Source organism: Centroberyx gerrardi, chromosome 11 (assembly GCF_048128805.1).
Source record: "Centroberyx gerrardi isolate f3 chromosome 11, fCenGer3.hap1.cur.20231027, whole genome shotgun sequence".
NCBI lineage: Eukaryota > Metazoa > Chordata > Actinopteri > Beryciformes > Berycidae > Centroberyx > Centroberyx gerrardi.
Genome location: NC_136007.1, coordinates 31,421,888 through 31,449,281, shown reverse-complemented (window position 1 = coordinate 31,449,281; position 27,394 = coordinate 31,421,888). Strand labels below are relative to the sequence as shown.

At 39.6% G+C, this 27,394-nt stretch overlaps 3 protein-coding genes across 5 annotated transcripts in view; 1 reads left to right on the top strand and 2 right to left on the bottom strand.

The window, feature by feature from the left end:
* Positions 1-1,962, bottom strand: part of cux1a (cut-like homeobox 1a) — a 208,085-nt gene extending 206,123 nt beyond the window's left edge. The window contains exon 1 of the mRNA XM_071909983.2: positions 1,874-1,962. Coding sequence (XP_071766084.2) covers positions 1,874-1,936 — 63 coding nt within the window. The 5' untranslated portion in view covers positions 1,937-1,962. The remainder of the gene's footprint in view (positions 1-1,873) is intronic.
* Positions 1,814-20,364, top strand: myl10 (myosin, light chain 10, regulatory). Of its 3 annotated transcripts, none has more exons than XM_078286829.1 (7): positions 1,814-2,187; positions 16,383-16,472; positions 17,425-17,500; positions 18,599-18,703; positions 19,087-19,165; positions 19,517-19,565; positions 20,148-20,364. In XM_078286829.1, exons 2-7 carry the CDS (start codon positions 16,437-16,439, stop codon positions 20,250-20,252), a joined length of 450 nt encoding a protein of 149 aa, XP_078142955.1. In that variant the 5' UTR covers positions 1,814-2,187; positions 16,383-16,436; the 3' UTR covers positions 20,253-20,364. The 3 variants fall into 3 exon arrangements, with proteins under 3 accessions (XP_078142955.1, XP_078142954.1, XP_071766080.1); XM_078286828.1 differs by lacking the exon at positions 1,814-2,187 and adding an exon at positions 14,905-14,937; XM_071909979.2 differs by lacking the exon at positions 1,814-2,187 and having other exon boundaries at positions 16,365-16,472.
* kcnj15 (potassium inwardly rectifying channel subfamily J member 15) overlaps positions 17,172-27,394 on the bottom strand; it is a 327,817-nt gene continuing 317,594 nt past the window's right edge. Inside the window, exon 3 of the transcript XR_013506856.1 lies at positions 17,172-17,192. The gene's annotated coding sequence lies outside the window, so the exon portion shown is untranslated. The remainder of the gene's footprint in view (positions 17,193-27,394) is intronic.

Below are 27,394 nucleotides of genomic sequence, written 5' to 3'. Positions count from 1 at the left end.
GTTTACTTTAGTGACTGCAAATACAATCACGAGCGCATGGAAAATATGAAATGTGCAAGAGAAATTATACATTAAACTTATCACTTGACCCAAACTATTCGCACACAATTTTCAGTGAAATATTTGAGTTCTTTACCAGCTAAGAGGGGAGTGAAAAGCATAAACAAAGGAAAGGAATAGGTGGTCTAATGTAGCTATAATGATGCCTTGCATACAAGAATTAGAAAGTGTAGTTTTAAAATCCTACGCATATTTTTTTATTTTTGTAAATAATCATATCAAACTTGAGAAAATAGTGCCATAAGCTGGAGGTGGCAGGGTACCTGTTTTCTGACCTTTATTGAACTATTGAATTTATTCTCAACATACAGCCTATCATTTAGCCTAAATATGTTTAATAAATAATAAGCAGGTGGTTACAACAGATCTGAGGGGTCATAATATTGATTTGGCTAGACCCATAGAACCCTATGGGACAAAATATAAATGGAATGGTGATTTAAGATCAATTTTTGGGATGCTAATGATCCGAGCCTGCCTTACTGTATTTTAAAGCAATTCAAACTTGGCGGTTACAAACTTTAGTCAAAACGAAAAGGTTATGAACCCCTCTACATCCTTTCCTCGTGATGAACACTTTACACGTTCAATCCCATGGAGTTTTACAGAAGATTCCTATCTGCAAACAATTCAGGAAGAACAACAACTCTGTCTGTATAGACTCTGATCTGCCTTAGTACCATATTCCCTTTATTGAAGCTGATGATTCCCAAAATGCAAAGAACACAAAGGTCTGGAAAAGAGCAAATCAACACATATTACTGAAACGTTGCTCGGGCTGGACATTAACAAAGTACAACTTACTAGCGTGACAGCTATCGAAGCACACCGTGTCCAAGCAAAAATAGTCCTTTATAGCTGCTGTACAGCGGCATAAACGACGGCTACAGGAATAGAAGCACCTCTAGAAAACGTGTCAGTAACAGCCAGTCTAATGTCTTCTTAAAAATGAAAAGTGAGCAGCTTGTCAGAGGTATTTTCCTAGTGAACGTCCCAGAGCCTGGCAGCTCTTATTCCATCTGGCTCATAAACAGAAATAAAACACACTGACCTGCATAATAAACTGCAAGCACTCAGTTAAAACATGACAACTTCAACTCAACATTACAAGACTCCCTCCAGTAGCTGTTCGCACAACCCAATTTTCAATTGCAGGCGCCAGCGGTTAGTAGCAGCACACGAGAGAATTATCAACATTATATCATAAGCAAAATACAAACAAAATCACTGGCCAGAGCGGTTCTGGAAGGGTAAACTCTTCCCAAAGCAGCGTGTTCGTTGTTATTTAGAGACATAAATGCAGTTCACGTTTTATACAGCATTTCAGCTAAAACATCACATTTAAGACTATTAAGGTTATTGGAGATGAAGCACCAACTCTGACTTGGAGCACTGAACTCCTTCCAGCGCCACAGCGCCACCCGGGAGGGCTCCACACAACTAACACACTTATTTTCCCAAACCAAATTATTGCAACAAACATCTCAGCAGTATTAAAAGCCTCACGCCGAGGAGGTAAAAGCAAAACTTTTCACAACATCACTCTGTCTAATCCGTCCATCCTGGCTTTGATGTCTGAATTACCATGGCGACCGCTTCCCCGCCGCCATGTTGTCTGATCAATGGCAATTGAACAAAGAGGATCAATTTCCGATCAACGACACTGGCGCTTTAATCAATGGGAGCAGGAGAGCTCCGAAAGAGGCTCCGTACGCCGGCCCTGAAGGGCTCCAGAGCGAGCCCGCAACCCGGCCGCAACTCCCCGCATGTCGGCTTTGAACACTGCGTAGCAAGTGGAAGGAAAAGGGCTGACCTGCAACTGCTGTAAATCAAAGCGCTTCCAATATTGAACCATCGATCCCGCATTGGCCGCCATCTTGAGACATATTGAGACGGACTGAGGCTGATAGAGAGAGCGCGAGGGGCTGGAGTTCAGCAGGAAGGAGGGGGGAGGAAAACCCGGAGCGGATTTAATCGAACACAGCTACCGGTTATCGACCGCGGCGCGGAACGGACTTATTGATAGTGAATAGGGCCCTGTTATAGAATATTGAACGGTGAAGGCGATTTCTCTATCAGTGAAAACACGGGATGGACTTTCCACTTGGAAGCGGAGCGGTACAGTAAGTAAGCCCGGTGTTACAAAAGAAAAACACGTTTTTCTCTGGATGTGTGGCAGTGTTTTATATTGTCATTGCTGTTATTTTATCCGTATATGTCATGGAAATAAAAGTATTTTTGACCAGCCAATCTGAAATTGGTTTAGATATGTAAATTGCAGACTCCCTCACTTTGCTTGTATTTGACCATTTTCGCTATTATTACGCTATCGATTGTTTGGATTTCATGCTGTGTCTTTTGAATAGCGCGAGGGCCTGCTATCATTTATGCCGAGTCATCAGTTTATTCTGCTGAAAAGCCCACGCGACTGAATAGGCTGGTTTTATAGCTCGTGCGTTTTCAGCTAAATAAACAATCTTAGCTTTTTACGGATGTTTTTTGGCTTTTAGTTTTGAGTGAGCGTTTTTCTCTTATCAACTTATTCAAATTCAGGCTAGATTCAGATTTGTGCTATAACTCATCAGAATTTGCTCATGACAGCTAGCAAATTACAGAATAAAAGTTTACCTTAACATAGGAATGTAGGTTAATAACAGCAAATAGATTCAATACATCACTGTATGGGTGTGTTTTTATAGCCATTGCATGCAACGTCGTATGTGTATGAGCAAAATGCTTTTCTACACATTTTAAACTGGATTTATATTTTCATAAAGGCTAGACAGGCAAACGCAATAAATTAAATAGACTAAGTTAGGCTACTGTGCTTTATTAGCAAACTATCTGACTATGTAAATTATGTGTAAAACTGTTTTCTACAGTCTAAACCCATCTGTGTAAACCCATTCAGATGTATTGTTCTCAGGCTACAGACTTGAACTTGAACCTGGGGGAGCAGCGCCCCCTGCAGCCTGGAAGCTGTACCTTCTTAGGTAGACCTAAATGTTACAGCAGCAATTCAGGGGGCCAGGGGTCAGTTAGACCTAAATCAAGTTCAACTTCATTGCCATGTCCATTAGACAAAAAAATACACCTGTACTTTTCAATACAATGAAAAGCTTGTGCCTTGGCTTTCTCCCCTTAAAAATGAGTGCAAATATATATTAAATGAATAAAGTGCTGGGTGCATTACATCAGTGGTTCTCAACATGGGGTCTGGGGACCACCAAGGGTCCTTTAGGGGGTTCCAGGGGGTCCCCAGCAAAATTGATGAATTATGAAATTATGAAACCTCACCATTATTCCATTTACAAGAAGTTAACACAATTAGAGAATCTAGAAGAATAACTGTTTTGATCACAGTTCCACTGTTATCTCTCTACCTACAATACAGATAGTCATGGAATTCTGGACAAAATCATATCTAACAGTAAAAAATATTCTCAAATTTGGGTCCGAGAGACAAAATCTCATCAAATGGGGGTCCGTGGCTCTAATGTGGCCTATATTAGGGTCCTTGATATGAAAAAGGTTGAGAATCACTGCATTACATTATAAGGACAATATAAACAAGAGCATGGATGCATAAAAGACATGATTAAAAGGACAGTAAAAAGCATCAAACGTCAGCATGGGACAGCTCTAGTGCGTGCACGTGTGTCGGAATGTGCGACCACTGTTGACGATTGTGATCACCTGAGGGTAAAAAGTGTCTCTGAAGCAGCTGGTACAGGTTCCGATGCTTTGATAGTACTTTCCAGATGGCAGAGCTGAGAACAGACTGTGAGCAGGATGACTGGGGTCCTCAATGATGCTTATGGCCTTCCTTTTACAACAAGTGGTCGAAATCTCCTGGAGTTGCGGTAGTTCTGTAGGGGAGAGCGGGGCTAGTTGTCACATGGGTAAGTCGTCCCAGTGGATTTATTTTTGAAACTAAATATTTTAGAGCCAAAAATCCAATTACACAAAAGTTTACTTTCTTAATAAGAAGTTACCTATGTTGAATACAACAGTCTCAGTCAAAACACTGACATAAAAACAATTTTGAACCTAAAAGTAAATAATGAAAATCTTGGTGTTTTTCTTCAATTTTTTCTTATAAAGGAAAAAAACGAATTATACATTGCAACACATAAAAGCAGTGGTCAGCTATAACCTGATAATAAATTTGAATGGTTTAGTCAAGCTATGTGCTCAGTCAGGAATGCCTGGTTGGGGCATGTTGTCACATTGATTTCAGGGCATGCTGTGTGTAACTACCCTGTAACGAAGGCGCACTTTGTTACTCAATCCTTTGCACTATTTGCACATTTATATTGTACACCTGGTTTATTGAATAGTTTGCACAGCATAATTTGCACAGTGACATTTGCACAGCATTCATAATTGCACAACCAGTCATGATTTAAAGTATTTTATTGAATATATATTTTACTAAACATTTTAAGTTTGTTTGTGCGAGTGATTTTATCTTGTCTTGCTGGAGCAGTTACTCAGCGTGGGCAAGGATTGAAGCTCCACCTGAAGAAGGAAACAAACAAATGTTCAGTAGTTAACCTGACATGAAATGGGTTTTCACTGTTTGGTTAAATGCCATGATTTGATATGGGCAAGTGCAATATTTCTAAGTGCAATATTTCTTAGTGCAATATAACTTCAGTGCAATATATCTAAGTGTAATACTACATTGGTGCAATGTGTGTTTTAATTGTTTGGTTTATGCAATCACTTACCTGTGCTGTCTTGTCTGTTCCAGGGTGTCCGAGCGCCTATATATAGTTCCGGGAGGGACCATGTGATAGGATAGCAGAGGGGGGGTGTTGTGTTTGTTTGAACTAAATGTATATTGTTTATATGTTGCAATATGTATTACTTGTTTGAGAGCAACATTTGTTTAACTGTATGTATTAGATCGATATGTAGAATGGTATTTTAAAGGGGACGTGTATAATATTGTTGAATGTCATTAAGTACACCCCTGTAGTTGGTAGCATCCAGGTTAATTGCCTGTGGCAGGGTATATAAGGCTGCCAGTGTACTTCTGACTCTGCTGTTGGTAGGACCCTGGAGAGCTGCTCACAGCCATGCCTCCTCATTTTTGCGAACCAGTTTTGTTTCTGTCTTTGTATGTCATTTTTGTGGGTGAATAAACACCTTTTGGTTGCACCGTACCACCGCCTCTTTGCTGTGAATCCAGCCGCTAATCGGGTCAAGCCTAACATACCCAAATAGTTTTTTCACAGTGCCCCATCATGTGTGACAACATGCCTTGATGTCACGTGGGGTATGTTGTCACAAGTTGTTATTTCATCAGCAATAACTTCTGTTTCCAGTAAATTATTCAAAATCTAAAACTGGCATTTTTTTAGAGAAGACCTTAGTCTAGCTAGAAAAATATATATTGTATCTCAGTACTGCTGAGAAATACACCAGTGAAAAAGTGTGACAACATGCCCTGGTCTCCCCTACCTATGACATAGTCCATTGATAGAAATTGACCATAGTTTTGGTAGATATGCCTAAATGTTACACCGGTGGTTATCAAAGTGGGGTCTGGGGTGCTTTGGGGTCACCCGCAAAAAGAGGAATAGTTTAGCTATAATTGAATTTACTAGAAGTTATCCCAATTAGAGGATGTATAAGAATGACTATTGTAATCCTAGGTTTCACTCTCACCACTGTTGTCTTTCCACATACTGTGTAAATGTCTCTACAGTTCAATACTAAATCAACAACTAAAATCTTCCATTATGGGACTAAATCTTATCCAATGGGATCTGTGGTCTGTATTTCCATTTGGGGGCCTGTGACATAAAATCAGGCAGATATACAGTACTGTAGCTGTTTTTAGAATATATAGGCATATTCATATTAATAGACAAATCAACAGTTTTGTTTTGTGCATTTCATAGGAGTGCAGCCTGACATTGGTAATATTTGCCTGGTCTAAATAGTGGAGTTGGAGTTTAGAGCCTGTCCAGCTCTCCTGAGCTTTAATATGTTGTGATTTTCTCTCTATCATATATCTATTTATGAAAACAAGCTTAGTATAATTCTGTCCCTAAAATTAATCATAATTTTATTCCAAAGTGTGTTGTTATATTACAGACCAATTCTGACAAAGGAGCCAACTCCAAGTTTAAGAGTAAACATTTCTTAATAAAAGATTAAATGCAATTCTTTGATCAACTACACTATATAGAATTGATTCATTGCAAAAAATTATTATTTATTATTATAAATTATTTATTTTTTTAAAAATAAATGGTGTTAGGCAAGATATTAAATGTAATTATGCAGATCCAGTGACATGGGCCTTTGTATTGTTTCATCAGTAAACTGGCAGGGCTCAAAGTCAAGCTCGGTGAACTAGCAGACATCTAAAACCCTGTACATATTTGTTTCCTATAAAGTATGTTTGAATACATGTTTCCTTTAAAAATGTAAAGCAGGGAATGCTGTGGAAACCAAAGCTGCATGGGGGTAAGAAGAGGCATCTGACAGACAGCTTGAAAAGCCATTCACCCACTGCTGAGCTCAACAGAGGGAGAGCGTACTTCTTTTTCCATACTCATCTGATGCATGGATCTGCATTTTGACATCCATAGCTTACAAGTGAAATTCAGATGCCTCTGAACCAGCGGGATTTATAATCCTTCCTTCAGACAGGCATTATCTACTAAATCATTTGGGGAGGGAAAGGGGATAAAAATACCATGAGGTGGAACATCTGAAGAACCTATTAAGAACCTGAGGAAGATTTGCTCTGGTCAACTGCAGAACTGGAAAACAAGAGCTGATGTACTCCAACTATTCGAGCCACATGAAAATCAATAGATTTGATATACTTTACAGCTGATGCTGATTCATTAAGCCCTTCAGTCCCACTGGAATGATACATAAATTATCTGTCTGTTCCCTCCCCAACAGACCGCAAATTGTATTCAGAATGATTACAGAATGACTACAGAATACAAGCTGTAGTTTTCAGACACAAACTGTGGATATGGGCTATACTGAGGGGCCAGGGGGCCCGGTAGATCAGGGTTTCACATCACGGACCCCGAAATAGACACACATTAGGTCCGCAGACCCCCATCTGATCAGATAGTCTCAGGGACCCAGATGGGCTGACATAAGTTGCTGCTGATTTAGTCTTGAATTGTAGAACTGTCTAGTTGGGGAGATAACAGTGATGAGTGAATCCTAGGGTTAGAATAATCATTACTATACATTTTTTGTTTTATACAAGTATTTTATATATATTTTATATCAGTTTGCCAATACAGTGGATCTAGAAACCCTTTAAAAAATGTTGGTGTCTTAAAGGCTGAAACGTTTTCAACTTTTTCACACATTATAACAAACAATATCTAAATGAAAAGCAAATACCTCAAAGCTTTTTTTTTTATTTTTTTTTTTTAGAAATTATTAAAAATGAAAAAACTTTTAATGCCTTGGTTGCATAAGTCTTCACACCCCTAAATGAATACTTGGTGGAAACACTTTTTGCTTTGATAACAGCCATTATTCTGTCTGGATAAGCCTGTGGTGTCTACCCACTCAGCATACCTAGATTTTGCAATTTTCTCCCATTCGTCATTGCAGTAGAGTTCGAGTCCGCTTCAATTGCAAGGGAATCGGCTACAAATAGCTCTCTTTAGGTCAGTCCCCGGTCCCGGAGGTCAGGGCTCTGGACCGGGCCATTCCAGGACATTGATCTTCCTTTGTTTTTTTCAGCCATTCCACTGTAGATTTGGCTGTGCGCTTTGGGTCATTGTCGTGTTGAAAGGTGAAATTCTTCCCTAGCTTCAGCTTTTTTTTTTTTTGCAGAGGGCAGCAGGTTTTTCTCCAGAATCTGTTGGAACTCTTCATTTTCCCCTCTATCCTCACCAGAGCCTCTGTCCCTGCTGAAGAGAAACAGCCCCATAGCACGATGTTGCACCATGTTTGTCAGTAGGGTGATGGGCTGTGAACATATCGTTTGGAATTGAGGCCAAAAAGTTCTACCTTAATCTTGTCAGACCACAAGACCTTTTTCCACATGGGGACGGGAGATCCAGAGTGTCTTTTTGCATAATTCAGACGGGACTGGATGTTCTGTTTTTTTAGAAGTGGCTTCCATCTTGCCACGCTGCCCCACAGCCCAGAACTGTGGAGAACACAGGAAATTGTTGCTCTGTGATGAGTTTCCTCCTTGTCATCCATCTTGGAGGGATTGCCTGAGATAAGCAACATCCTCGTTGTGCCATACTTAATCCATTTCTCGATTATGGTCTTCCAAGATATATTTAAGGCCTTTGATTTCTTTTTACTTCCCTGTCCTGATCTGTACCTTTCAACAGCGTGTTCCCAGAGATCTTTTGCTAGCTCCTCGTTGCCCATAGTTGTCTTTTTATACTGACACAAGTACTGACTGCACTAGGGACTGCTAAAACCTACAGGAACAGCTGATTTTATGGAGGATTGCTTGAATATAAAAACAAATCGTTTTGAAAATAGTTGCACTTTCATTCACCATATATTGTGGAAAAATTGGAGTTATGGATGTGATGCAGTGGCATCATTAGACCCATTTTAAATGACTTAAAGTCCCTTCATCTTGGTAACCTGGGCAGTAAGTTCATGACTAACAAGACAAGACTCCTATCTCTTTGAATGGGGAGTCGTCTGTATCTAAAGTTCTGACATACATACAATCATTTGCATTACATATGTAGGAACACTGATGAATTGTTAAATTTGCTCCAAAGGACACTGTTGTCACAGAAAAACGTCTTTTTTCCCACTTACTGATGCTTGTACGCAGCTCCATCCACTGCTTCACCAAACAGTGAGATTATGACATTCAAGATAAATCTGGTTTACAGCAGTCCCATACATACATTTGTCATTGTATCACCTGTCAACAGTCATGTCATCATACAGTCCATAGTAAGGCGCTGACGGTTATATATCTGAGAATATCATGTTATTAAATTATTTCAAATGTATTAATAAAGCCGTTGCTGGCAGAGACGGTTGATGTTGCCCCCAACTTGCATGAGTTGTCGTAAATTACATAGTTCTGCCGTTGCATAAACCTGACAATATGATTGGTGGATTTTCTTTATGTTGATGACACATGTTACGTTGTTGTTTTCCCATTCAAAACTGATAGAGTGCCCTGTCTCCGTCTATAATACTGTTTCTGCTTTGTCTCTGCACTGAAGTGTCGCTGTAACTACGCATAGGGTGACCGCAAGAACTGTGATTGGCCCTCTTAGTATTTCCTCCTACCTGTAGGATGATGATTATTATTATTATTTACAAATTATTTGAGAACAACTAGCCTACTTAGGCCTAGCAGGCTAACCATCATAAGAGGTCACAAGGCCATTGCATATCAAATAGCTAATGTCTGTCTGTACAGGAGGGAAGAGGTGAGTTAAGAGTCTTCTCCTAATTGGAATAAATTATTAGCAGCGTTATTATCTGTGTGTATTTAAAATCAATTTTGCCCCCCAAACTATGGATCCAGACACCTACCGTGCCATCTCCAAATATAAATCCAATGGCCCCTTCCCCCTGCCAAGGTCCACAATGCCTACATCTGGGTGAGGGTGAGCTTCTCTTAGGTTTTATTGAACCAGTCAGTCTTTGCCTTTGGAAAATGTTGAAAAGTTTTGTTTTCTAATTCATGGCTTTGCTTTGAGTGTAGTTTTTTTTAAATGTTGTCTTGATTTCCTATTTGTTGTTTTGTTTCCTAAAAAATCCACTTGGTTTTCATTTCAGGCCCCAAGGCAATAGAAACAAGACGTTTTGAAAGGGTGTGTATATTTTCTAGATTCACTGTAATTCAGGCCAATATTGGCCTTTTATGAAATACCAGAGATCATCCAGTCATGTTCGGGTTAACCCTAAAAGAATTTGAGTTGATCTGGGTTTCAGTGGAGAGTTTTAGTGTCCCATGATGGTCTAAATGCTGTTTCCCATCCTGGCAAGAATAAAATTCTGGGGCAAACACTTTCTCTAATTGGGACAATTTCTTGTGGATTACATTTTAGTGGAATTAAACTATTCCTCGTATTGTTGGGGGACCCCCTCAAGGACCCTTGGGTGTCCCTGGAGCCCACTTTTAGACCTATATGTGTTGGTATTGGTCCATAGAGACCAGTGTAGCTGACACTCTGTTTGTCTTTCTAAACCGCCAGTGTGGCTCTACCTCCCAGTTCGCCACCAGCATTTCTCTCCCTATCCTACCTTCCATCCTTCCTATCCCTCCTTCTCTTTCCTTCAGTATCCTACCTATACCCCATCCCGCCTTTTCTATGCCACTTCGCCTATCCCTCCTTCCCTAGTCAGTGTCCTGAGGGAGTCCAATTAGTGTTTCCTCTCCACCCACAAATCTATCCGGGACTCCCTACTTGTCCTCATCGTCTTCTTTAATCATATAAGGCCTCTCTGGAGGGTTAGTGCTTGATTTAAAAATTTCACATGCAGGATAAAATTTTAATTAAGGAACTTCTGGCCTGTTAGAAGTCGTCAGCATTGAATGGGGAAACAGGAGCAGGGAGGCGAGGAAAGCCAGCCTTTGCATTTTGTATGTGTGTGAGTCAGTATTTCAAATTTGGCCATTTTTATGTGAAAAAAGGTAAAAAAAAAACACAAACACTGAGCCACCAGGACGCCCCAGAATTTTATGCTGAGAGCAGACTGCCATCTACTGGTATCTGTATCAAAGTGCAAGGCAGCTGATAATATGAAATATAATAGGAGGATGATAGTTACTGTCTCTATATGCCCAAATGAAAAGTCCATATATACATACTGTATATAAACACAGGTTATCCCCAGGTCTTTAAAAAGTCTGAAAGTCTTCAAATCTAAATTTAAGGTCTGAAAAAGTATTAAAATGTCTTAAATCCAGTTGTTAGAAGTCTTATTCTTTATTTCTGTTTTTAAATTGGTTTCAAATTTAAATCCTGGTAGCATAAAAAATGCTTCAATTTGGATTTCTGAAGCTTCTTAAGTTACTCTTTAAAAATGTGTTTGTTGCGGACTCTATAGACATTATTCACCATAATCTGTGGTTTGGGTATGTTTACCACACACAGTTATATTGTGTGCTTCTCAGGGTTAAGGAGACACAGTCCCTTTAAGAAAGTCTGGAGCTCGACGTAGGTTGTGTTTTTGAGCGCGAAGGAAATTGTCTTGCTCCGTGGTTAAAATAAATGACACACGAGTTGGTGTAGTCAACTAGAGAAGTTGTCCGTCTCAACTTTCCTGCCACTTCTACATGTTACTCTTTTTCCGTAACAAAAAGACTTCAACAAGTTAAACGGTATGTCAGTAGTTCTTATGAATTTGTGAGCACGACGGCAGAAAAATCTTCATTGCTCAATAGTTGCCTCTTTTTAAAGCCGGATGAAAAACAGAAAGTTGATGTAGAAAATGTCACTTGGTGATCAGTTGGTGAATCAGTTCAACACAACAGGAGAATTTCAGCCTGGATATTTTATTTATTATATGTATTTATTGTGTACATACAGGGAGAAATATATGTATATAATGGTTAAATGCAATGTACTGTATGCTCTGTAACTGTATATTGCTCATGTATATTGTTTCTCCTTCTTTCTTTTTCTTTTCTCTTTTTTGGGTACCCAGTTTTTAATTTTCATTCCATTAACTGGCAGTAAGAAGGATAACATTGATTTAGTGCATAGTTTCAGTGGTTGTAATGTAACAATATTCTGACTGTTTGTAAATGGCTTGCTTTGTTCTTCCAACAAATAAATATTTTAAGTGTACTTTCAATTATCTGAGTGTTTATAGAGATTTTTGCAGTATTGATAACATTCAAGGAGTGAAACCTGGTGAATCCTTGAAACCTGTGTTGTGTATTGTGTTCATAATCATGCAGAGGAGTTATGAGTTGAAGGTGTTTAACAGCCATCGAGATTTATTGCATGACATTATTTAAAGCAGCACTAGTCCAGATTTTAGTTTTAGTTTCCATTTAGTTTACTGTTTACTGATTTCTGGGTAATGAAGTCCTTCAAATTTTCAAAAAGCAGCTTTAAATGGATTCAAGATTGATTTAGTCTAGTATTAGTTTAACATTTCTTTGGGTTACCGATGATGTTGTAGTGATGGGACATGAAGCAGTTGGTCTGGTGCGGTCTGATTTGATGGACATGATACAGTTTGATTATGTAGTATTTGAGTATGCATGTATATTATAGTAGTTTTATTATTCTGGGTTTCAATGGAGAGTTTTAGTGTCCCATGGTCTAAGTATTCTAATTTGTGGCATGGGACACTAAAACTCTCCATTGGAACCCAGAATAATAAAACTACAATAATATACATGCATACTCAAATACTATGTAATCAAACTGCATCATGTATATTATAGTAGTTTTATTTTTCTGGGTTTCAATGGAGAGTTTTAGTGTCCCATGGTAAGTATTCTAATTTGTGGCATGAAATTGCCAGATTTAAATATATTGAATATCGGCACAGAATATCATCTATCAGCAGCTTCCATCCAAAAATATTGGTATCTGCCTTGATAAACCCATATCAGTCGAACTCTACACGCAATTTGGTCAGTTTTAATAGTAACCTATTAATTATTAACTATGGGTTTTTCCTCAAAAGTTTAATGATTTCCCTCAATAATATGTGACACTAGCACCTTATAAGCCCCATACTGAGCAAAGCAGACTAAAAGACCAATTCATGTGCAACAACTTCCTCACTGACGGCTAGAAGCACTAATTAGGAGGCTATTGAGGCAAAACCCATAGTTTCTACTTGTAGAATACAATAGTGCAGAATAAGGTGCTAATAAGTGGTTTGTAATGACTAATAATGAACCAATTCTGTTTGCAGGGATGCCACTGCGGTCTGACCACCTGGTGCGTTATCCTAGATGCATATAAGCATTTTGTGAAGAGAGGGTCGCACTCAGAAATATATCATTCACTTGATTTAATTGTTCATCTGTCACAGAACGTTTTCGGCCACTGATGAAGGCCGGATGGCCGAAAACATTCTGTGACAGATGAACAATTAAATCAAGTGAATGATATATTTCTGAATGCGACCTTCTCTTCACAAAATGATAATAATGAACCAATACACTACTAATATGCATGTTAATAAGCAACTTATTAATAGTTAATATGTGTTCCCTAATCTAAAGTGTTACCGAAAAATGAGATTTTCACCACATACATGTGAATTACTGTAAATTGGCACCTATTTAGTTATTCATCAGAATGAAGCAGGAATACGCACTCCTGACACCGAGGAAAGTGGAGGAAAGTATTTCTGAAATATTAGGTCATTTGAATATGCTAATAAGAAAGTAATTAAAAGTCATAATACAAAAGGATTATGAGTTTGTATACATCTTCATCATAAAAGGAAGGCGTTTTCTCCTATTGTCCTGCGGTGCCTCGTCTTCAAACTCTATGTAAAGCTGTCAGTGCCTTTATACCCAGCGGGGCAGCGAACAAAGACAACATGAAGAAGAAGATACACGTGTGAATGACTGACAGGGCTTGTGGCTGCTGGGGGTGGGTGTGTGTGTGTGTGTGTGTGTGTGTGTGTGTGTGTGTGTGTTGGGGGAGGGGGTACAGAAGCATTGTGTTCTTGACACTGCTGGTGTGTTTTATGCCCGTGTCACACTGTTGGCACAAGTCAAAGCATCTGCGTTATTGCAACTATGCAAAGTTGGCCAATGACCTTTTTTGTTTCTTCCTCTGTTATTTTCTCCTGTTCCTGAAGCGCTTTGTAACAAAGTGTCTCAGCGTTTACACATTTCTCCTGTTAAAGGTGCAATAGAACTAAAATTGACTAGACTATTTTTGGTCACGGCAATGAAAACCTCACACACACATGCATGCCAAGTTTCCCCACAGGAATCGTTCAAGTCTCATCTAATCTAATCTAAGCACATACACATACACATGCACATGCACGGTGTATATGCATATAAAAACACACATGCACGCCTATCAGTCATCTAAAACAGGCGTCTCTCCAAGGTTGTCTGGCTGTGGAAGAGTTACGGCTGTCTGACAGAAGCACAATGCTCACCTGTTTTCCAGAAAACATATAAATAAAGTGCCACACACTCTCCAACCAGCCAGGGTTCAATACAAGCCACTTTACAGTATAAAGGCTCATATTTACTTTATGTATCGGAAAAGTTGTTCTATTCTTGTCCATCATTCATCTTTGATTTTCAAAGATCTTTTAATCCCTTTTTAATCTTTATATTTTTGTACTTTGTCTTGCTTCACATGTACAAATGTACTCTTTTTATGTTTATGATTTACAAATTTAGTGGGGGTTTTTTGTAAAATTTTGAGAAAAACGTTAGACATACAAGTCTGAATCTGCCAAATAACGTAAAACAACACCCACATTACGCTGCTTATTTGCCCACAGAGGTCACGCCGCCGCTCCGAGCATCTCCAAACACTCGAGGGTGTTATTTCATTATGGTGGTAATGTGGTAAGCTGGAGCTAAGTACTGGCTTTGTCAAGTGCGAGGCATCGACACATACCCGCCGTGAGCTATAACTAGCCTGGACAGCGCTTCAGGTATGAGCGTTTGACCGTGACCCCGGTGGCGACGGCTACCCCCTGGGTCGGTGCGACGGGTAACAATAGACGTTTTTTTGGATGGTGGAGGTGGGTGGCAAGTGCTAAGTCTCTATATGGCAGGAATGCCTTGGCGATCGCTCCGCCCCCCTATTGTCTAAACTTAGCTCAGGTGGCTGAGGTGGCCAACTGCTGCTATATAACCGCAGAGGGTGACTTTTTATTGTCCTCTCAGGCATTTGTGAACAGAGACGCACTGAGAAGCTCCTTATCATGGTAAGGCCACTCTCCTCCTTCTCCTTCACACCTCTTTTATTTGTCTGTCCTCTTGACCTTTTCGCTGTTTAAACGTGTCTTGAGTCTCCGCTCTCGGCTCTGTGGTCTAAGGATGCTAAATGGAAGGGCAGTGTGGGAGTATGTGGTTGTCACTTTCACGTTGGCTCAAATTATAGAGGATGAATTGGCTTCATGTCTTTTGATTGTGACCAAAATGAGCTCCCAGAGTGGTTGTGTATATACAGTATGTGTATCTGAAAGTCCACTCTCATTTAGAAATATTTGTGAATCAGGGCTACATTGAACATTTTTTTTCTTTGGATTTACTTAAAAAATTGTGTACATTGGTTCCATATAATTGAAATGTGTTTAATCAACACAAATGATTTGCTTTGGATTTAATTAATTGTAATTGATTGCATAGCATAAAGAGCAGAAACATAATTTCTTTGAGTAAATAGAACATATTAGGAACCAATCTTTTGCTGTTTTTTCAGTGAAAATGTTAGATTTTTATGAAATAAGCGGCGCTGTTTGGTGCCTTACATGACTCCCAGGTATTCTTTCAAAAAGCTGTTATAATTAAGAGGTTCATCAGAGATAAATAATTAGTGAAATGATACCATATAGTCTGTTACCCTCAAGACATCAGTGTGAACAAAATAAACCTAACCATAAAACACCTGACACTTTGGGCCTAAGCTTATACACATCCTGGCCTCAAGAAGATTGCGACACTAAAATGATTGCAAAATATACAGATGTTGTACTTTATCGATTAGAACACTGAAACGTAAGGCATAAATACCAAGTGGAAAATCAATTTTCAAATTTGCTGACATGTTGCTTTCAGTAAAACATCAGTAAGACAAAGACAAGTTAATCCCTGTCCAGCAGCAGTGGAAGAGGTGGATAAGCAGATGACTGATTTATTAGAGAGCTTCCAAAGTTCCACATTAATTTATGATGGTTTATTCGAGGAAAATGGACTTCATTAATATTATTAAAAGACCATGGTGAATGTTTCCTTGTACATATCCACGGCATGTATACCAGTAATGATGCTTCCACATCACAGGACTGGTTAGTTCTGATACTATGCACCTTATAAATGGAACTGCAAAGCATTTTGAAATATATCTCACATTTTCTATGATGTTTGTTACTGCTTTATATAATGTATGTCTCTATATTTTGTGTTTGACTGACCTGTATTGTGTATTTTCTTTGCCATTTTCTTAATGTTTTTGTACTCAGGTGTCAATCAGACTACCTGATTACATAAAGGATAAATAAAAAAAGAAAAGAAAAATACTCTATTGGCTACACATTTGATGTACAAAACCTTTCAATATAATACAAGGTGGTTTTCACGAGGACCACACTAATCTACCAGCCATCATTTATTTACAGCTCTTAAATAAAAAATGTCCTCTTCCCCTCAGGCACCCAAGAAGGCTAAGAAGAAGACAACTGAGGCGAGCTCCAATGTGTTCAGCATGTTTGAGCAGGCACAGATCCAGGAGTTCAAGGAGGTGGGTTGACTTCTGGCAGCTCAGTCTATCACATTACTATCAATCTTGTATTACAATTAATCTGGTCAGATCAAGGCCATATTTCTGCTTTATTGAAGCATAATATGACTAGTAAATATCAGCAGAGGTTCCAAAATGGTAGTGAGTGAAACAAAGTGTGCGCACTGCGGAGAATTCTGCATTCAAAAACACAGAACCGGGCTGAGGCTAATGTTTTTGTTGTTGTTTGAAGGCAAATTTGCCTTACTTATCGGCATAAAACATCATTCGAGACTTTATTACTAATCTGTAGGGTCTTCTGGCAAATTCGGCATGTATATAATCCTCCAAACAGCTCAAATTTTAACAGACCGGCCCATTTATGCGCCGGGGAAGTGGTTGAAACTCTGGTGAAGTCCATAGCAGCCTTCTCCAAAACAACTGAAGTCTTTGAGGACCGATCTTTAGAGAAAAATAACCAGAAAATTACTCCATACAGTTTGTGAAACATAATCCAAGTCTTCCGACGCCGTACGATCGCTGTGTGAGTGGAAAAGAACAAAATGTGATCCATTATTTAACGCAAATTGAGTCTTTCGCGATTGTATTTAGCTTCTGCATTACCAAACCAAGCTCCAGGAGTGATATATCGACTAACAAACTTTACCAGAGTTTCAACTGGCATGGGGGTGAGTAGATAATGACAGAATTTTCATTTTTGGGTGAACTATTCCTTTAATTCTGAAACAGTCCAATCGGTGCCACCATGCTGATGATGGTCTCGCTCTATGGAGGGCAGAGTGTTGTTGCAATGACAACGCTGAACAATAGAGGCCAGCATTGGACCAGAAATTACACATAGACCCTTTAAGTCACCAAAGACAATTTGAACATAGCAATAGATGAGGATTTTTTTAGGTTATCAAACAAGGAATGGCTGAAATATGCTATCTCTGTGTTTCTTTCTCCACAGGCTTTCACGATCATGGACCAGAACAGAGACGGCTTCATTGACAAGGGTGACCTGAGAGACACGTATGCTGCTCTGGGTGAGTTGCCTCTACTGTAGGTTATACTACAAATCAGTCCAGTAAAGGACTTGCAGAGTCTCAAAATGTCACTGTGGCCAATGTTCCCTTTAAACCAGTGGTGTCCAGTCCTGTGTCATGGAAGAGTCTGCAGATTTTCATTCCAACCAAACACTCATAGGTATTATCGACAGAACTTTCTAGTAGCAGCAGGTACTCTGTGGTGGCTTAGTCACTCCAAATAAATAACCATGACTAAATTGCAGGAACAGGAAACAGCTGTGAAGCAGTGATCTCCAGTCATGTACCATTGAGGTCTAAGAGTCCGCAGGTTCACAACAGCAGCTCATTTCACCCATTAACATACCTCCAATCAGCTGTTGGAGTGTTTGGTTGGAATGAAAACCTGCATACACATGGCTCTCAATAGTAAATATTAAATCCAAGAATGCAATCTTGATACTTCTCTACAACGTGAGAACGGTTTGAGATGGACCGTGTGCTCGACGTCGTGCGATCAGTTAAGACACACAGCTGTTCATTTTCCCTGCTGATTCAACCAGCTCTGTACCAAAGACTGTTGTGCTGTTTGGACATGATGTGTTGTTCTTGCAATGAATCTTGGGGCTTCCCATTTGTTCTCATCAGTCAAATCACCATCTGATACATCCACAGTGAATGAGTACACTTCTAGGATCTTTAGCCGTCCTCCGCATCATGGAGCACACAAGAACTCAAATTGAGAAAGGGCCCATGACTGGAGACCACTGCTGTAAAGGAACAGATACTACGGATGGTCATGCAGTGGTCTCCAATCATGTGCGATCAAGACCCAATATTCTACAGATTTTCATTCTAAGCAAACGCTACTCTAGGTGATTTCACCAATTAGTTCCTCCTTTCTGGTTGAAGGTGTGTTAATCAAGGAGATCAGCTGCTGTAGTGTTTGGAAGTTGGAATGAAAATCTGAAGACTACTGGGCTTCCATGGCACATGGTTGAGAACCATGGATGGATCTTTCCTCAATAAATAGTCCTGGCATGATATTCTCAGCATAGCAGCAAAGTGTTTTCCTAATCCTTCTGTGGTGACCACTCTGCCTGACTGGTCTGTGTTCAGGTCGTCTCAACGTTGGCAACGATGAGCTAGATGAGATGATGAAGGAGGCTTCTGGCCCCATCAACTTCACCATCTTCCTGGCTATGTTTGGCGAGAAGCTGAAAGGTTAGTCAGGACATCTGGGATCAATGGGTACTTGCACTAGGGCTGCATTCATCAAGGAACTGTTAGTGGCATGATGAAATGTTATATGTATTACACAAAACAGCTTCCTATACCTCAGAATCACCACAATCTGCAAAGGGGAACTGAATTATATCATTATATATATTGTTATATCATGATTATATTCATATTTCTAAAATTACATTCTGGGTGAACCCACCTAAACTGAGATTACCCACCTTTATTTGCAGAAATAGAGTTTACTCACCTTTTTGGGCTGACATAAATCTAAAGTAAATTGTGTAAATCTCTCTCTCTCTCTCTCTCTCTCACTCTCTCTCTCTCTCTCTCTCACTCTCTCTGGAACCTCCCTCATCACTTAGGTACTGACCCGGAGGAAACCATTCTGAATGCATTCAAGATTTTTGACCCTGAGGGAAAAGGCGTCCTGAGAGGAGAAGAGTAAGCATTTTCAAATTTTCTTTACCCTAAATGAGAGTTGTCATATCTATTACATATCTACTTTGAAATTTGTGTTTCTGATGAAAACTTGTACTTGAGGTAGAGACAAGTAGTTACCATTTTGTGGTATTTGTTTTACATGTTAAGCACACATTTTTGTCTTGTGGTCAGTCCCTCCAATTTTAGACGTGAGTAAGAATTCAGTGAAAGTTCACTTTTGGTCTATCTAATAGTTGACATCCTGTATGTATTTTATCATTGATGAATCAAGTTTTACTTAAATCTAAGGGGAAATGACCATCCATCAAGGTCAAAGAATAAGTAACAAATTCTAATTTTCCCCCTCCACAGCATCAAATACCACCTCATGTCTCAGGCAGACAAGTTCACGGAGGATGAGGTAATGCATGTCCCTCCCGGTTTAGTGGGGAATGTTTCTTTGAGATTCAGTTTGTGAAATCCACTCACTATATGTCCTGTCATTAAACCATCCATCAACTGGGGTCTCTTACTTCTTCTAACAGTCTTACCTCTGATACTCTAGCCTGCATCAGGGTCCAGTAAAGCTGAATCAAATAACACCAGACAACACATTTTATAACATGATTTATATTTTGTCAGACAAACGTCTTCAGCATGCTGTTGTCAAACTAACAAACACACAATGATTAGTAAAGCAGTGGAAGACATGAAGTAAAGTTTCACCAAAGAGGTTACATAAGGATCGGAGTCAACATTCATTATTGTAGCCTCATTGTAGTTTGAACAGCTGCCCTCATTCATGATATGTAAACATTTTGGATTGTTACCATCCCCTTGCTGATCATCATATTTTACTCTGAAAATTGAGTTAACCAAGGAGCTGAGCACAGTGCACATCAATATGTCGTCATATGTATTTGAAATTTTTAAATTGTGTGGATCAAGCACATGCTGAGACGTCTGTATCTATCGATCTGAGGTTTTTACTTCCCTGTTCTAGGTAAACCAAATGTTTACGAACTTCCCCCTGGATGTTGCTGGCAACCTGGATTACAAGAACCTGTGTTACGTTATCACCCACGGAGAGGACAAGGAGCAGGAGTAAAGCAGCCAATCACAACCATCAAATCACCTGTCAATCATGAGACTGTCACATCATCAACCACACATTATATATCCCCTTGCTCCACCGCCCTCACAATAAAAGTTTCATAAAAGTCCAGTGTGTGTGCATTGCTGTATTACCTGACTACAGTTTCAGCAACTTGGACTATCTGGCTTTCAAGTGACATAACACACCCTCTGGCGGCCATATTGGAGGTCTTCAGCTCTTGGCCAACAATGGCTGTGGAAAAATTGTGTTTCTAAATATAAACAACTTCTCAGCAGAACTGAATCATTTCTGTGCTATCTTTTGACTAGGAACTGATCATTTCATCACTGATACATCTGATTGATTTAGTGTTTAGATAATGTCAGCTTGTTCGCTAGCTAACCATAGTATCTGGTCAGCTAACCATCACTGTCTTGTTAACACATCTGATTAGCACACTAGCTAACATACTAGAAGCTAGGGTTAGTAGCCTAGTGGCTAGTTGCATGTTAACATTAACATCAGCTGGTTTGCTAAATTAGCCTGCTGGCTAACAAGCTAACAAAGCCAAAAACAAAGAGTTTGTTCAGGTTAACTGAGCTGACTCTTCTCAAGCTATACAACTCGCAGTGTTTTTAGAGTAGAAACTAGGGCTAAAGACGACCCAGTTATGTCACAGTAACCTAAATTTGGAGACAAATCTCCCTTATAAGACAATTCACTTTTAGTTATGATGTTACTGAATGGGTCTATAGCCACAGTAGGCTACAGCAATCATTTTCATGTAGGCTATTTCATGAAATGAGCAAAAGTCTGAAATGCAGATTACGTGCTGTGGACACGAATTATGTGAAGATTGCATTCCTCCACCACAAATTGGATTCTGTGAAAATAACATGAATTGGACACGGCATTTTCTACTAAAGGTTGGCTAGGTTTAGCCTAAGTTTAGGCAAGTAAACGACTTTGGTTAAGATTACTGTTAAGGTTATGGTTAGGCAACTAAATCAGCTTGGTTAAGGTTAGGGAAAGGCTTTGGTCATGGTTAAAAACTTAAAACATTTGCAAAAAATTTAAATTTGTGTGTAGCCTATACTATGCACATGGAAGTTCAAAACATGGAAGGAGAACCTGACAATAAGATGTCAAGTGTCTGGTGATGTTCCTGACAAAAATTGGCTAACCATTTCACAAAAGGGCAGTAGCTGAAAATATCCTCAAAAACGCTGACAGTTTGCAGTTAACTTTATAATCATATGCATTGTTCATGCAAGGCAATTCAATTATGTAGCAAAACAATGAATGTGCTGCTCTTAAATACTTGTGATGGTCATTGTATGAGTATTGTTTGAAAACAAAAATATCAGCAAAAAATCAAAGCAAATTCTAATATTTTTAACATTAGAAAGGCCAGTTGGAGGGGATAATTCATGGAGGGACATTTTGTAAACTGAAATATTTCTATTCTAAAATTCAAAACAGCAGTCAATTGATCTTTCTAGCGTTAAACAACAGTAACTTGTTTGGCAAAATAATACTTTTATTGCATTTTGGGAATTAACTTTTCACATCTATACTTGTGTATTATATAGACAACACACACACACACACACACACACACACACAGCATGGAGACAGCATTTGAGAGTGTTGCATTTGCATTTTAGGCTGCTCCAGGCTGCTGTGCTGACAGCTTACAAATTGGATCTGATTTATGGGAAACTGCTGCCAGAACCTGAGCTTAAACAAGCCCTTTGAGACTGTAACAGTGATTAAGGGCTATACAAATAAACTTGACTTGACTTGACCTGACATTTGTGAACTTTCATTTAATACTTGGGTCAACTCGCAGGTGTTCATGTAATATTTATATCTACACAGCAGAGGAACACTGTGTCAATACTGTAGGAGCCATTCATGTTATTATTTTGGAATGTTACTTTTCACCACTAGTGGGCAATATCAACTCTAATGGTCACTCAGTGGGTAAACAGGTGTCATAAGGTCTCTTCTAATAAACTAATATCTAAATCTAATAAACAAACCATGCAGCTAAACTGGATTTATTGGCCCACCAAGCAACTTCATGACCATGACAACATTGGATTTGTCTTGGGCATCTAAATTTGAAGACAAATTAAGCAGCACGCTGCTTTGCGAAACCAAGCAATGTAAGAAGTATTCTAACTCAGTTCTGATGATTACATGGTCAAACCAAACCCAGGTTACTTGACTAACCAGGTTAAGAGGGGAATTCTCCCTGCACGAAAACATAGCCAGTGTTCGGTATGTGTCATTTTGGCTTGTGAAACAATGAGACTTTTGAGGGGCGGTTTGAGAGAAATTATGTTCCTTGCAAACACAACAGGGGTCAAAAAGGTCACAAAAACCCCAAAAAACACCAGAACCCCAGAACTCTGACTGCTTTCCGTTGTGGGGCGGTTTGCCAATGCAGCTTCAGCAGGGAGGAACTGGGCAGCATAGCATGTCTGAGAACCTCTGTGCTTTGATGGCCACCTTTGGCTAGTGCAGTTCTAAAATTGGTTGTAGATTATATGTAGGCATTCCTGACAGGGCAAAATGCATTTATTGATCGATTGTTGGTGCTTTACATTTTGTTAGGACACCTTAGTTTGCTACTAGTAAAAGCTTTGTAGAGCTGGGTATTGCTTGCCTTATTGCCCTGTCTTCTCTCTGTCTTGCACAAGTTCCCTTTTCATCTTAAGCAAGACCTGCATTGGCTGGGCAAAACTACCATAAGTATTTCAGCTTAACTCCCTTAACTTTTACCATTCATTGCTTATGGTAGTCCTTATAACTCTTTTTGGGCACTATATTGAGAAATGGTGGTAGAAATCCCTCCATGCGTGGCCAAAATGTAGTGAGGGATCATTCAGGGCTAATGTCATGTCAATATTGGCTTTTTTTAAAGAAAGTAGACATCCCTATATGGGTGGCCAGGATGTAGTGAGGAATCATTCATGTTAATATAGGCTTTTTTTTGCTGGACTGCAGAGCGGTGCCGGCCAATAATAGTGTTTGTCCCTAACTGACTGACTGACTCCCCATTGTTGAGACTTTCCCATACACAGGCTCACAATATTGCCACGGGTGCTACAAAATCAAAAGTTGGTCAAAGTATAGAAATGGATCTAAATCGATCTCTTGTGCGCCTAATATGCGCACATCACAGCACATCATCATTTGGCGATGCACAGACCAGCAGCATTGTACTCAGTCCAACAGAGCCGCCCGCTGTGAAAGCTAAAGTGAAACTTAAAATTCCACAATTTGCTCCAAACTGGCATGTGTTAGTAACAGGATTTGTACACAGTTTGGAGCCGTAACAGCATGGAAACACACAAATGAGGCCAGAGGGGAATTTCAGCACCCTGGACAACGGCAGCCTGAGAGGCTCGGCCAGGCGGAGGGCGGCACCTCCACCCGCAGGTGCCGCAGACCTGGAGAGAACACAGCTGGGGCCGCTTAACAATCACCTCCTCTGCAGATAGAGGCGAGCCAGTTTGAGGGGAAAGCAATGGAGTGTGAGAGGAGCAAGACACTAATTAAGTTAGTAGATGCTGATCCTAGCGGTTGTGGACCGGTCTCTTTGTTTTCTATATTGTTGAGTACGGTGGGTGACCCCAGCAGAGACGAAGACGCAACGCAGAAGCGGTGGGAAGCGGACCGGACGGCAACCTGGACCCCGGACTTCCCTCCTTCCCTCAAGGAAACTATAAAAGAAGGAAGGGTCATTACATCATGTGACAGCATTCGAATTTTGCATTGGTGCCAGACTTTGGTGCCACTTCTATTGAAGTTAATGGGGCGGGCATGGCAAGTCCCACTATAACCCATCATATCTGTGTTGTTTCACCTTTGACTGAAAAATGCTTCCACAAAATAAAAAAAAACACATTACGTGGTGTTGACTGATGTTTTTTATCTAAATGTGCGCGTTCGTTTTCCTTGTTATTGGTCTCCAAACAGATCATGGCTCTGTCCAGCAGCTGCATATAGCTCAACTCAAGCCCCTGTTTGGTCCAAGATAGCTACATCATGATACATGACCAAACGGAGCAGGTCCGACCTGTTATCGCTGACCAGACTGCAATTATAACCAGATCAATTTATTAATGGCTCTGATTATAACTGGCTGGACTCAATGATATGGCCTGTCAAAGTTAGGTGAATATCCTTAAGCCAAACTAGGACTTGACCGTATGCTACAATGCCTTGCAGTTTGCCTCAGTGATTTACATTCGTACTAGTCATCTAGCCTATGTTATTAGCTAGCACACACATAAGTCATGATGACAACGATTAAGCTAGAGATGTGCGTTCACGCGCTACACAGTGACGTAATGACCCTTCCTTCTTTTATAGTTTCCTTGCCTTCCCTTTCCGTCTCCCTCACTGACCTCTCTCCCTCTGTGTTCCCCAGGTGCCGCCTGGACAGTGATTCCCCCTGCACTACAGTCTGGGAAGAATCTGCGTTAGTTTCCTCGCCATTTTATGCCACAGCAGCTGTTTTAGGGCACAGGACATTGCCCAAGAGCCTGAAAATGTCTCACAGGGACTTAGTATCGTCTGGAACCTACATGAAAAGAGGGTCCAGTACCATTTATAGACAGAAGGTCATGGGTCAAATGGCTGCATTTGTGGTCTGGCTAAACTAGATTTGCCTTGCTTGTTTAAGAAAGTACTAAGTAAACATCCTTCCATGGGTGGCACGGTGTTTCAGTGGGTAGCAGCGTGGCCCCACATTTTCTGGGCATAATGATGAATTTTCTGGTTCAAAAACTACTACACAGTAAAGCCCATTTGGTTTTAAAAATTAAAAGACATTTTATATCCCCTCAAAATCATGTACTAGCTCCAGATTTTACATCTTGATGACATCTCAGTTTTCAGTTAAATTTTCAGTTCAAATTTGAGTTGGTTTATCCTAGTCCAGTATTCCCCCCTGACTTTGGCCAGAGTATTTCATGGCATATTCCATGTTTTCCAATAGTGTAGCTGGTCCCAATCCTCTAAATACAATACAGACACGATGCTGCATGCATTGATCCATTACAATTATGCTGCCTTTTATCATTTGTCATCTGCCACTCTTTGTTTTGGTTCTACCTTTAAGTGAAAGAAGAGAATCTAATTTCCAGTTGATATGTTGGTCTGGATTAAATACTGCTTTTAATGAGAAAAGATAGGTGTGTAGTAAACAAAACAGAACACTAGAACTCAACCACTGACAAAACCTTTCCATCTGACTGAGGTCTGTCATGTTACATGTTGATACAATGTAATTATTATGAAATTACATGTCAAACCATGTAATTTCACTTATACCATATGTGAAACAGTTATTATGCACAAATGTTTCAGCTGCATTGTTTTCATCAAGGCAATGAGACATCGTTTAATAATAAGTGTCAGCAAATCCAGAGAAGAGCCTGCGACAGTGAGGCTTAAATGGACCTGGGCGAGGCCAGGCATCCCAGTGTATGTATGCATGTGATCGGCTAAATGTTTGGTACTATCCCTTCATTGATCTCATTCAAGTTTGCCTCTAATAAAATAGTTGAACACATGCACCAAGTTTAATTTCAGTAATACAAAGTAAAAGACACTTTAGTGTACGGTAATATGGTTGGATTGGAATCAAGAGAAAATATGCCTTAAATCAGGATGAATAACACACTTTACATGTATGAGGTCATAATGTCTGTGCTGTGCTCAGTATTGGGGAAGATTCCCTAAAACTGGAATTTATCAAACTACTAACTTCCTCACACCGCAGGAAGTTCAGTTACATTTTAACTACATTTCATGTATTTTGTGAAAGTCACACTTAAAAAAAAAGTCACTCCCTCCAAAATACCATATACAGTGGTATAAATCTTTCCATTGTGGCTTGTTTGGTTTGCAAGTGTGTGTGTAGTGGATGTGTAGAACGCAGTGTTACCCAGTGCAAAGGTTTGTAGCTGTTGTGGTTTTCGTTGGACAGCAATCACTGTTTTGGTACTAGTTATGGTTATATTGCATCTTTCTGTGCTAAAACTATTATTAGAGACATATCCTTAAAAGCACTAACGGTAAATATCAAATAAATATTAAGTTTATGTTTGGGTGAGAATTATGGCAAAGTTCCGATTTTTTATAATTTTTCATGTGCTGCAGCCCATCATCACTGCCCATTCCTCCTGACTGTCTGACACAAGTCGAAATGAAATAGAAAAATGACTTTTTTAGCTTGTTAGCTACTTCACCAGATGATAACATACACTTAAATATACATACTCAAACTTTTACAAAATTTGTACTTTCAATATCAAGAGAAAACAAGCATTAAATGGGAAATAGGCATTAAATGAATGGTAAAAGTTAAGGGAGTTAAGCTGAAATACTTTTGTCAGTTTTGCCCGGCCAATGCAGGTCTTGCTTAAGATGAAAAGGGAACTTTTGCAAGACAGAAAAGACAATAAGGCAATAAGGCAAGCAATACCCAGCTCTGTAAAGCTTTCACTAGAACGTGTCCTAACAAAATGTGTCCCTGATTGGCCCGGTTACATTGTAATTTCAAGAAATCGATGTGGGCGGCTGGAAGTCCAGACTGATCCGTGGAGCGAAACAGAATGTGAGGTCACGTGATCAGGATGGTCTTACCAGGCTAGCCAGTTGTTGCTGTGGTAGCTGAATTTCCCCAAGGGGATCAATAAAGTGCTATCTTATCTTATCTTATCTTATCTTATCTTATTGAACTCTTGAACACTTTGAAACAGTCCGTCCCGCTTCATGTCCCCCCAACATTCTGCTTCAACCGGAAATACGATGAATGAATGCAGGAGACCGTGGACAGGCTGTGTTGTTGTGTCTTCAGCGTCATCGCCTCTGGTTCCTCCCTGACCACAGCTACGCAAACCTGACATGACTCGGCTTTCTTTTCTTATGTATTCATTCCATTGAACTCTTTGACATTTTTGCACATTGACACTATTGCACAAGTATTTCTTACTGCATACTTCAGTGTATTGCAATTTGCACTCCACTCTTATTTCTATTTCTTTTCATAGTTCCTTGCTCTTGTTATATTTTATCTTATATTTTTGTTCTTCATTCAAATTTGATATTCTCTATTTCTTATCTTTTGGAAA

Bases quoted from the DNA above. Each gene is read 5' to 3' on its own strand.
- myl10 (XM_071909979.2), top strand. From the start codon at position 16,365: ATGTCCTCTTCCCCTCAGGCACCCAAGAAGGCTAAGAAGAAGACAACT. The intron at 19,166-19,516 runs GTAAGCATTTTC...CCCCCTCCACAG, and splicing joins GGCGTCCTGAGAGGAGAAGA to CATCAAATACCACCTCATGT. The intron at 19,566-20,147 runs GTAATGCATGTC...TCCCTGTTCTAG, and splicing joins ACAAGTTCACGGAGGATGAG to GTAAACCAAATGTTTACGAA.